Source organism: Phalacrocorax aristotelis, chromosome 10 (assembly GCF_949628215.1).
Source record: "Phalacrocorax aristotelis chromosome 10, bGulAri2.1, whole genome shotgun sequence".
NCBI lineage: Eukaryota > Metazoa > Chordata > Aves > Suliformes > Phalacrocoracidae > Phalacrocorax > Phalacrocorax aristotelis.
In genome coordinates, this window is record NC_134285.1 from 25,688,073 (window position 1) to 25,700,190 (window position 12,118).

The window sequence follows — 12,118 nt, forward strand, 5'->3', positions numbered from 1 at the left end:
AAAGTGTTGGCAGACTCCTGAAACCAGAGACAGTAAATAGGATGAGATGATACTAATGGCCTGGGGTGTGGAAGGGTTTGCCTGGCCCCACTTGCAGCATGCATAGTGCTTGTCAGTCCTAAAGCTATTTGGGGAACCCCAAAATTCACATGCACAGCACATGAAACAGGCAGAGAAGGATATTATTTTCCATGAGGTGTTAAATGATTGTTGCTAATGATCTTTTCTGTCATGCCAGCTGCATTTCAGAGCAAAACTGGTCACTGCAGGGGCTGCTAATTCCTTATCACCACTGGTTCAGGCTGCAAGGCAGGGTCACCACTTTCTGCTAGAAACCAGCCTGAGTGGCAGTCAGTGCTGCTGGATGCTTGCACACTGCTTGGATGGTGTTTACCATCCTCAGCTGCGTTCCTCCTACACCTCTACCAGGCCCCCAGCAGTAGCTGTGGCTTCCTACAGCCCTAAAGAAATGAAATTTCATCTAAATGAAATTAGAGGTTTGGATGGAGACCAGGCATTGGAGATGTGCAGGTAAGATAATACCATCTTGTCTCAGAAGGCGCAATGTCATCTGATAGCTCACCCATTGCCATAGAAACCTGTGCCAAAATTTTTACATTTTCTTTCCTTTCCAACAAGATTTCCAGCATTTGTTGTGAAGGTGTGGGGGTGTGAAATATTCCTAAAAGCATGAACTGGGCTGTGGAATGGGGAGCTGTTTCCAATGAGGTTAGTTCAAGTGTCTAGGGAATAAGTAGCAATGTGTAGCACTTTTTTCCTTTGGGCGTGGGTTTCTAGAGATGGGAAGGCAGCAAGGAGAAAGGTTTAGCTCTGGTGGATGTGGTGTGAGCTCCTGCCACAGTTATATGGCTGTAGTTTGCTCCTCTTTAGGCCTCTATTTGGTTCAAAGCTACATCCGCTCCACCTCCAGCAGCACATTTCTGCTGCGTAATATCAATATATAAATATTAATGATATTTATATAAACTGAAAAGCTGAGGTAAACAGTACACTGAAAATTTACTTCATTTATTTTAAAGCTTTGGCTTTTCCCTGCATATTTCATCCCACCTGCCTTTGGCCTGCTAGCCAATGTAACACAGCAGTAGAGCAGGGGTATGTTTCCTTCCTTCTCTGGTCCCCCTGCCCAAGTTATTGGTTGGCTGATGCACTCTTGTACTAGTAAATTATTTAAGGTTTGCTATCTCATGGCTTCAAGAGCTATGGCTACTCTGTCCGGTGTTTCTGCAGAGTTTTGTGGTCAGAGCTCCGGTTCCTTTAGGATACCTGAAGCCACCAAGTGTTAGTGGAGAAGATGTCATACCATTCTTACTTGATGCATCAACATGAAAACTGCTGTTGATTATGTCTGTAGGGGCAAACTCAGGACACCAAGAGTCTCTAAGAAGTTTGCTATGAAACTGCTGACAGGATCAGTCAGTGTCTGTTGCGGGTAGGAGCTGAGAGGTGGTCAGGAGCTGTGTTGGCTGGCCCAGGGACACTGGTTTCTGTGGGTGTCTCTGGGGATGGGACAATGAATGCACAGGAGTCCAGCTCTGCTGCCAGGCAGCCATGTGCAGTCTGGGCTGCACCAAAAACCCCTTGCGCATTTCAGCGACTGCTCCACTTACTGCAGTCGCTATCTGCGTGGCTGTGGCACCTGGGATGCCCATCAGAAATGTGTGACCGTAAAGAGGAGGGTGTTCCTTCCTGCTGGTCCTTGAGCTCAGCCATGTGATGCTCGAGCACCCAGGCAGAGCTGCATGCTGGGCTCCTCTGCTTGGAGAGATCAGAGTCTTCCTCTGCAGAGCGAGTGGAAGGTGGATGCACTGACTCCAACAGGACCAAAAGCCAGGGACTCAGCCCCCCAGAATGTGGCAGTGGTGGGTTTGTGTCCACTCAAGAGAGGTGCAGATGTGGGGTTTCATATCCCTGGTGACTGTTGTGCCATCCCTGGGGTGGGGGGAGCATGGCCTCCTCAAACCACAGCAGCCATGGTTTAATGTGGTGCTGACAGAATCGTAGAATCACAGAATGCTTTGAGTTGGAAGGGGCATTTAGAGGTCATCTAGTCCAACCCCCTTGCAGTGAGCAGGGACATCTTCAACTAGATCAGGTTGCTTAGAGCCCCATCCAACCTTACCTTGAATGCTTCCAGGGATGGGGCATCTACCACGTATCTGGGCAAACCATTCCAGTGCTTTATCACCCTCATTGTAAAAAATGTTTTCCTTATATCCAGTCTAAATCTACCCTCCTTTAGTTTAAAACCATTACCCCTTATCCTGTCACAACAGGCTCTGCTAAAAAGCTTGTCCCTGACCCCACCTTTCTTATAAGCCCCCTTTAAGTACTGAAAGGCCACAATAAGGTCTCCCCGCAGCCTTCTCTTCCCCAGGCTGAACAACCCCAACTCTCTCAGCCTGTCCTTACAGGAGAGGTGCTCCAGCCCTTGGATCATTTTTGTGGCCTCCCCTGGACCTGCTCCAACAGTTCCATGTCCTTCTTGTGCTGGAGTCACCAGAGCTGGATGCAGCACTCCAGGTGGGGTCCCACCAGAGTGGAGTAGAGGGGCAGAATCCCCTCCCTCGACCTGCTGGCCACGCTGCTGGTGATGCATCCCAGGATGTGATGGGCTTTCTGGGCTGCAAGTGCACTCTGCTGGGTCATGTCCAGCTTTTCATGCCCCAGTACCCCCAAGTTCTTTTCCACAGAACTGCTCTCAATCCCTTCATCCCCCAGCCTGTGCTGATGCTGGGTGTTGCCCTGACCCAGGCGCAGGACCTTACACTTGGCGTTGTAGAACTCCACGAGGTTCTTGCAGGCCCACCTTTCCAGCCTGTCTAGGTCAAGTATCTGTACCAGTGGGTCTTTGAAAATGCTTGATGATGGCTCTTAGTCTTCCCTCCCTGCTCCCTGAATAACACATTTAACGCAGGCTCTGCAAAGGTGAGGCTGGATGTTGCCTGAGGTAGACTGCTGGTACCTCAGGGTATGCCGGTACCCTCTGGAGCAGCCATCCCACCGGCAGGCCCTGCCACCCCGCAGAGCCAAGGGGAGGCCGGGCGACCGGCGGGGCCGCTCGCTTTCGCCGCCCCGGCTGGTAAGAGGGTGCCCGGGGCCCGGCCTGCCGCCACGGCCCTTTCACTTTCCGCAGGAGTTTGGCCCGGCCGCTGCGCCGTAGGGTGGGGTTGCCGTGGCGACGAGCGGCGCGGCCTAGTGCGGCGGCGGCGGCAGCAGCAGCAGCAGCAGGCGGAGGCCCGCGGGCTACTCTGGGCTTCCCCGGCGATGTCGTTCCGCGACCTCAGGAGTGAGCAGCGTCCATGAGGGCAGCGGGATCGGGACGGGACGGGACGGGACACGGCAGACCCCCGGCCCTCCGAGGCCCTCCGTGCCGCCGCGGCTGGCTGGGGCCTGCCGAGCCGCCCCGGCCCCGTTGGGCGCCTCGGCAGCCGGGCGGGCCCCGCTTTTCCTTTAAATTTTTGCCCCGTAGTTTCACCTGGAGACCCAGGAGGCAGCGCAGGCGGCTGAGGGGATTTGGGGCTGCCTCAGGCCAGGGCTACAGGAAAGCCTGCTGCAGGGTTTGTTTACTTTTCTTCTTTAAATTGACTGGTAGGCTGCGCTTTAACAGGGCATACATAATAAAAGTAGAGAACAGGGACAGGCCCGCCTCTGCCTAGGGGTGATCACCGCAGTCCACAGTTCACTTCATTTAAATGGTGTGTTTTGTACAGAGAAGCTGTTTTAACATTGTTTCTGCCCAGTAAATCTGTTAAAGATTTGCCTTTTTACTCAGGTGTGTTTTCTATTGAAATGATAGTATTATTATTTTAATTAACCCATCCAGGTTTTTTTGAGAGTGCTTTGAACAGGGTATATCTAATGGTAAATGAACAGCATGATGTGGGAACCGGAGTCCTTGATAATGTCCTAGCTGGATATGTAAGAAGGAATCCCTGTTCTTGCTTGTTTTTCAGATTTTACCGAGATGATGAGGGCACTGGGGTATCCCCGACTCATATCTATGGAGAATTTCCATACCCCAAACTTCATGCTTGTTTCCGAAGTACTTCTCTGGCTAGTGAAAAGGTTGGTAATTAGGCTAACAAATATTGGGGCTGATGCTGGGACATGATACGTATCTTTGAAGCTGATGTTTTCATGTGAAACTGTATTAAGAAGTTTGAAGAGGAACATAATGATACTTAGTAATTCTTTGAGGTCTGCCTTTCTAAATATCATATTGAAAATATGGTAGTTACATTTGCAGGCTTTTAGTTTAATGATACAATGAAAAAAACTGAGTTTGTTTTAGTAGTTGAAGTAGAAAATAGAGTGACTCAGTCCTGCAGAGATTGCATCCTGACGGTGGACATACTTATTCAAAAACAGCCATATCTCTTTCACATAATCTACAAATCCCATTACCATTCTGCCTATATCTGACCTTGCACCCCAACAGGGTGGTATATAGTCGGAACTTATCAAAACACAGTTAATTCTTACCTTGTTGCTACAGTTGTTACTGGTTCAACCTGGTATTGTCTAGCACCCATGCCATCTCTTAAAAAAAATAGAATGATACAGTACTAATCTATTACCATACAGTTGTAGTTTTACACCTCTTAACCCATTGACGGACTTTGGTTAAATATATGTGAAACTTGAGGCGCTGATCAAATTACACACAATCTTCTTTCTCCCACGTTAGTGAAAAAATAAACTTAATTTTCTTAAGCTACTCATAAGGTAGAATATTACAATTGAAAATATGACAGTGACCCATTTGCCTGATTGCTATTTTTTGGCCTGGATTCATAATTAGTGTCCATTAAGTTTAATTACTGAGCCATTAGAAATTTGCTGAACGCTGTTGTAATTGTAATAACATAGGGAAATACTTAGAATGATTCAAAATTACTTGGATTAAGTTATCTATATATTCTTTTAAATCCTGCTGTTACACTGAAGGTCTAAATTACTCGTTGTTTTCAACTCATGTTTAAAAACATAAATCAGTGTGCCCCCTAGCATGTAACAGTAAAATAACAGAGCAATTGAAAGAAAACAAAAATGTTGTTTTAAAAATATGTTTCTCTAATGAACCTGAACACTTTTTAAAGCTTAAACTTATGTGTTATAACATTATTGGGAATCTTATGCCTAACACCAAATAGCAACTGAACACTGATATCCTTTTCTATTGTGGTTCAGAAGTACCCTTGATGCAGGCAGACAGCTCTTCCTGCCTTTTAATTACACTTAAAAGCAGAGAGGCAACTTTGCATGTGCCTTGCTCATAATTTCAAATGTGATTTGAAAGCGAAGATGCTTTTTTGCCTGTCTGAATGCTGAAAATCTCAAAGCCTTTTATGAGACTGGGAATTTACCTTTTTTCTTCCCTGGTTCCTGTAGGCTGGTGACTTCTAGAAGTTTCTGCATTTCACTAGTGTATTTTTAAAGCATTTCACAAATCTTTCAATTTGCTTTTTCATAAGTTTTATTTATTTTTGAAAGTAATATGTTTGGAATGATGTCTGAGTGTGAACAGTTCTTGTGTATTTTGAGAGTGTGGAAAAGTGTCGTAACATTTCAAAGGTGGCTGGTTTTGTTGTTACCAACAGCAGAAATCTAGAACAAGTCATTTTAATACCACCGGAAAGACTGCGAGTATTAACTTGGTCATATGCCTGGTGTTTTAAATTGTGAAGTCACACATGATTAACTTTAGTTTGATTTCTATAAGCAGCTTGTGATTTAAGTAGTAAATTATTTCTGAAAATAAGCATTTCACAGGCTTGATTGAGCCAGCTAAGTTTTGCTCCTCTGTGAAACTGACTGAAAAGATGTGTTCAGGACCCCAGAGTAACAATTCCTTCTGGAGAAGTGTCTCAGGTGTTACAGCTTTGTGGTTTGTATGCAAACCCAATGTATGCATTCCAGGGTCTGGATACCCCAGTCTTCAGTAGGAGCTAAAGATTTATTTTCCCATCTCATACACGGTTGTTTTGTTTGATTTTTGCCTCACAAATGAGCCAGTCTCTTTACTATTGCACTTGTAGATTCTGACAAGAAACTCGCGTGCTTCTTTCCACAGGTATGAACCTCAAACTGATATTCCTCCTGACGTGGAGACAGAGCAGGACCGTGTTTTCTTCATTAAGGCGGTGGCTCAGTTCATGGTAAGTCTGCCTAAGGAGTTGCGCTTAAGCACACTGAAATCCTGGTTCTGTATTAGCTTTAACGCTTTTGCTCTTAACCCCTTACAATTTCCTTGCAACAGGTGGCTGAGTATGTATTGTATAGCTTGTGCTGTTATAAACTTGAACAGGCCAGGGTGTTCTGTTACTGAAATCACGTTGAGTTACATACATCTCTTTGCAGAATGGGGCTATAAACATTTACTCTAAAACAATATTCATCCTTATCACTTCGTATTTATAAAAAGGGAATGGTGAAAGATGGAGCTGTAGGTATGAAAATTTTTGAAGCCATTTAAATGGGTGCAGAAGAGATGCCATCATATTTATCGCTAACTTTGGATGCCCGATTCTTTTGTATGCTTGAATAATAATAATTTCTGATGTTTTCATTATGATATAGAGTCATATATTGGTATTCTGTTGTATGAGCCTTCTCACTAGATTGAGCCGTGTTTTTCTTCGATGAAATCTTTTATTGTGTTATGCGTGAGCATACTTGTGTTGGGCTGTCAACTTTTTTTAGTCTCATAGAATAAAATAACATTGTCCTTCATATCATTCTTGTTACTTTGGTGCAGCATGAGCCTTTGCTGTAATGACATGCTTACACAGAGCACTCTTAACCAGATGGAAAAATCTTAGTGGGGCTGCAGGTAGGTCTGGAAGCAGTGGAAGCCTTTATGCTAATACCAAAGATTAATTCCTTTATAATACTTCTTCGAGTTAAAAAAAAAAATAATTAAAATTACTTTAGAACCAAGCCAGCTTTTCCCTTCTGATTTGTGATGATGTCCACCATAAATTTTCTTAATTCTTAATTTTACTGTGTTCAGAGCATGATACACATCCGTACGTACCAGAATGCACTTTTGAGCCCTGGAGCATCATAAGTAGTAGTGAACAGATCTATTTTGTTTGGAGGTATTTTCCCCCTCCAAATCAAACATGTTTTAAAAGGACAGGTATGGAAGCAGAAATAACGCTATGCATATATTTTCCTTTTAATAGCTGATTTCATTTAAGAAATCCCAAGGGTTTTGAAGAATTACATAATATGATTCAGAAAATCAAATTAAAGGAAACTTCTTTAATCATCCTGTACTTAGTTACTATTACAAGATTATACGGGGATTATTTGAGGTTTTCAGCATTTTCAGAATGAGAAAAGCTTGTAGACATTTCCTTAATAATTCACTGTCCATGGAATCCAGTTATCTTCTCCGGTAGCCAATAGCTTCATGCATCCATAGCCAGATGTGAGATTTGATGGAGACAGATTTGTCTGAGAAGAGAATATCAGGATAGATTAATCATCATGAAATATAACTAGAGTATTGTTCTCCTTTACTGAATAAGGAGTAAAGATGTGTTAATTTTTTACACAAATTATGTATTGCTCTGTGTTACTGGTAGTTTGAGAACTTACCAAATGTCTGCTTTTCAGACCCAAAAGTTCCCAAAGTGTCTGCAGGGTTCTCCTACATGGTGTTTTTAATCATTTGCCCACCTAGAACTGCCCTAGTCTGTGTGGCTCAATTCCTGGTTCCTACTCAAGCCCACTTGGATCCAAATTTGAGGCAGGGTGCAGCAAAAGCCTCTGATGAGTTTAGTCTCATGGAAGTGGGTTATTGCAAACATACCAAGCAAATCAAGGTACCAAACATGTTGCAAAAGGCAGGCATATTTGGTTTTTTTAAAAAGTAACAGGAGGAGCAGTTGATGCAATATCTGCTAATAATCTTCCTGAGTGCTTTCCGGGAAGCATCGCATGTTCAGTTCCTATTTCAGCCTGTGGAGATTTAGAGCCACTACCTCAGTACCCAGGAGACTATCCTAAGTATTAAACAAGACAGGGAGATGAGAACAATCCTCGTACTTCCTGTGAAGAATGTGCCATTGTACAAGAAAAAGTGCAAAATGTTTGGGCTAGATGGGCTAAAGACTGTGACTCTGCAACCAAGTGGCTGGAACGCTCAGCTGGGAGTTCTGGTTCTTCCCTGGGCTGTTTTTGCATTTCCATCACACTGTCAAAACTTGACTCTATGATAATAATAAAGCAGATTTTAAAGTAAAGCAAACTTCCTGGCTGTTGATGCAGTGTATGTCTATTTCTCTTTTCTGTTGCATTGTAATAATCTGATCTTCAGAATAGCTGGAGGTGATTTTTACTGATAGTTTAAAACTATTTAGAGTCGTTATAAAATAGGTGACTGTCTCGAGCTTTCCAAACATGAAGTTACCTTCTTGAGTAAGGAGTGTCATTATGCTAATTGGAAAAAATACATGTATTTTTCATCTTTTTTAGTAGCCTTTGAGTGAAAAGAACTTTTTTTTCCCCTTTTACTAGGCATTGATTTTTCTCTCTTGGGGTTGAATGGAACTGAAATTGGAATTTCTGTCTTTAACAACATCCTTTATGATGTGGTGTGTTAATCGTCTTTGTGTAGGGGATGTTTAACAGACTCTGACAATTTAATGACCTGCTTCTCTTAAAATTTAATGCCTATTGCTTCTACGATTCGTTTTTTAGGTTCCTCCTACTGAAAGGGAAGGAAGGAGAACCTATCTGGCTTTCCGCTTTGTGTATTGGCTCATTTGAGGTCATGCTGGTCAAAATTTTCAAGAGCAATGAGGGTTTTTTGTACTGTAAGTCTCGTATTCCCCTAGCTCAGGGTGTGCAACATCAGTCACCTGTTCTGGAAGTTTAGACTTCACTTTTCAGCTGAATTCCTGCTGGCAGGAAGCAGATTTAGAGTCAGTTTCCTCTGATGGGTTTAGATTTTGGGACAAGTCGGTAAGAGGTAAACATTTCTTGGAAACCTGATTGTGAAGTCACAAAGTTTGACAAGATGCATACAAAGGAACATGGGCCAACACTATTTGCTTTGTTTCCTTTGTTCTTTGAAAAGTTGGAGCTAAATCCATGGTTTCCAATGTGGTCCTCTCTCTTGTTAGTTTCACAGAAAATTTTCCTGCAGTCAGTAATTATTCAGTGAAGCTCAGTGCAGAGTGGGCACAACTTGTACCAACTGTTTTAGTGTCTGAGTCTTTTACCCCAGATTGAGGGTCTTGCACTGTCAGAGCCCTAAAGGGGTGTGAATTGCTTACGGTAACTCTGTTATACCAAAGTTGTGTACTACCACAAGAGAATTGAGGATAGATTCTTTCCACCACACAGTATTCCCAAAGGATAAACATTTTAGCAGAAGTTTCACCTCAAAAAGATACTGAAAAGATGATGTTAAGTCACTTAGATGCTTAGTTTTTGTATTCATAACCGGTGATCAATTTTTATTTGCTTGCGGGTTTAGTCATGCCATCAGGAAGACTGCCTCAAAATTTTACCTGAAGTTTGGTGTTGGCTCTTGTGGCTATTCATTTATAATACAATCTTGTATGGAATTTCAAGAACAACATTTGTGTCCTTTCTGTGACAGATGTCATTTCTGTTATGCTCTTTTTCCCCCTTTATTCTTCCGAAGTGTAAAAAGATAATATATTTTTAAATGTTTTTTTTCCTTACTGATCTGTCTGTACTTTTCAGAGATGGAAGACAAGGGAATAAAATCACTAATATCATAGCAGGGGAAAATTTGAGAGAAACAAAGTATTCTGAAGGTACTGCTGGAAGAGAAGACAGTTCAATTAGAATAATTGATCTTATTCTTGTAACTTGTTAAGGGTGAAATTTACCTCTCTGCAGCAGCATCATAAGACCTGGGCAGCACTTACATTCCACTTAAACTTAATTTGAATTTAAGTGGTGCACAGGGTTTTTGCTGATCTTCATGCAGGGAAGAATTAATGGGTAGTTTGAGTTTTTTCATTCTGGCAATTATCTGCAAATGTTCTGACATGCAGAAAGTGCACGGTTTAGAAAAATTTCTTCTAGAAACATCAGTAATATGATGAGGCAACCTTGTGTTTCAAAACAGGAAGATTTATTTCTGTAAAGCAGAGCATGGTGCTCCCAAAAAGGGCTTTTGAGTGAAGTGTGAAGAGGTAAATGAGGATTTTGTTCTTTGTGACACGGTGAATTCATTCTTTCTTCCCAAAGGCTACCAAAGCTCACATAAAGCTCAACACTAAGAAGCTTTACCAGGCAGATGGCTACGCAGTGAAGGAACTGCTAAAGGTCACCTCTGTGCTTTATAGTGCTATGAATACCAAGGGACTGGAACGGGCAGACATGAGTGAGGAAGACAGCAGCAAGTTCAAGTTTGATCTTGGCTCAAAAGTAAGGAAAACTTGTACTCTTGGTTTGGGCAGGGTTTTTGTGTTAACTTATGAAAACCAAATCTGTTTTCTGTCTGAAACTTAGGTAGAGAATGCTCTCGCAAGGAAGTGGGTATGGTTTTAACTCCTACTTTCTGTACCTGAGGTTATATGCTATGATTTCTTTTTAATCTCTGTGAATTCTCAGCTGGAAGTGTAATGCAAGGCAACAGTGGAACAAAATTGGTTATCTTTGGTTTGGACTGCTGTTGAAATCATAGAAATATTGGAGTAGGCCAGAATAAAGACTATTTTCTATCTACTAACCTTGTTGCAACAGGAGAAGTTTGCAAAATACTGTCTAAAAGAAGGTTTTCAGCCCATTTGCATTGAAGGAAAGGGGAATCTTCACGTTACCCTAACAGACATCAAATAAATAAATCAAATAAATGCCATCTCTAGGTATTAAAAAAAACCCCAACACTTTGTTAAATAAGAGGAAATCCTCTTATTGCTTTTTGTTAGTTTTAGCTCCTATTCTGTATTACAATCTTTTTAGTCTTTGATTCTTTTGTAGCTATGCTATGTCATGCCTGCTTGTTAGGCAATAATACCACTGTTCTTGAAAAAAATGACAAAAGCACAGGTGATTTTTCCTCTGTGTAAGTCTGGTGTGTCTCTCTGAAGAAGGCACCTGAAGAAATAAAGAAAAAATGTATGTAGATGATTGATATTCATTACCCGTTCAATGTCCTAGTCACATACCTTTTGTTATAGGTACTTTTTACTTTTGCATATGAAAAAGGTGAGGCTTCCCTGTGCCCTGGGCAGCACATGAACCAACAACTGGCTGAGTCACAGTTTTGAGGAGGGTTTTTTGTTGTTGTTGGCCTAAAGTGGCTGGAGTTTCACCCAGAAGCCTATGTCTAGATGGTGCCTCATCTAGACCATTTAAAGCCAAGAGGCAGGCTTGCTCTGATTTCAGTGGACAACTTCTTCAATGCTATAATGAGTTTTGGCCATTGTGCGGACCTCCCATGCAATTTTAACGTCAAAATGGGACAATTCTGTCATGGGTTTTCTTTGTGATATTGGGTATTATCTTTTGCTATTCAGTGCTGTTGATCTGTTTCCAGATTGCTGACTTGAAGGCAGCTAGACAGCTTGCTTCTGAAATCACCTCCAAAGGAGCAAGTCTGTTCGACTTACTTGGCAAAGAAGTTGAACTAAGGGTGAGTATGCACTGGAGAGTCTGTAAGAACTTCTGTTTGCTGGATCTTGCAAAGAGAAAAGGTGAAAAAAGTATCAGTAGTTCTTCTTAATAGCTGCATCTAAAATGAATATTCTGTGAGTTTGAAGGAGCAGGTCTGAAAGTTTGCATTTCCTTCTCACTCATTGTGCTGGTTTTGGCTGAGAAGGGGTTAATTCTCCTCACCGTGGGGGGTCGGCTACCCTTCCAGCTTCCCACACTCTGCCCGTGATGGGGGGCTGGGAGGGGCAGGGCCATGGTGGGGGCGGCTGACCCCGACTGGCCAACAGCATGTTCACTCCGTACTGCGTTTGTTTCTTGCTACTCTGCTAGAGTCTAGTAGACTTTCTAGTCTCATCACTGGGTTGAATGACTGAATGCACAAGATGGGTCTGATTAATCCTGTATAGGTACAGAGTTTGCCTTTTCCAAAAAGGTTTGACAGATTGAA

The 12,118-nt window shown here is 42.6% G+C and overlaps 1 protein-coding gene across 7 annotated transcripts in view; it reads left to right on the forward strand.

Annotated features, from left to right (window-relative positions):
• Nucleotides 1-3,011: 3,011 nt before the first annotated feature.
• The window catches only part of CLUAP1 (clusterin associated protein 1), a 73,770-nt gene continuing 64,663 nt past the window's right edge, over nucleotides 3,012-12,118 (forward strand). For 2 of the 7 annotated variants that reach the window (XM_075106010.1, XM_075106009.1), the window contains exons 1-5: nucleotides 3,174-3,310; nucleotides 3,978-4,089; nucleotides 6,098-6,182; nucleotides 10,261-10,440; nucleotides 11,555-11,650. In XM_075106010.1, the coding sequence (XP_074962111.1) occupies nucleotides 3,289-3,310; nucleotides 3,978-4,089; nucleotides 6,098-6,182; nucleotides 10,261-10,440; nucleotides 11,555-11,650 (495 nt within the window). In that variant the 5' untranslated portion in view covers nucleotides 3,174-3,288. Of the gene's footprint in view, nucleotides 3,582-3,977; nucleotides 4,090-6,097; nucleotides 6,183-10,260; nucleotides 10,441-11,554; nucleotides 11,651-12,118 lie in introns of all 7 variants that reach the window. The other 5 variants (XM_075106011.1, XM_075106006.1, XM_075106008.1 and 2 more) reach the window with 5 other exon arrangements.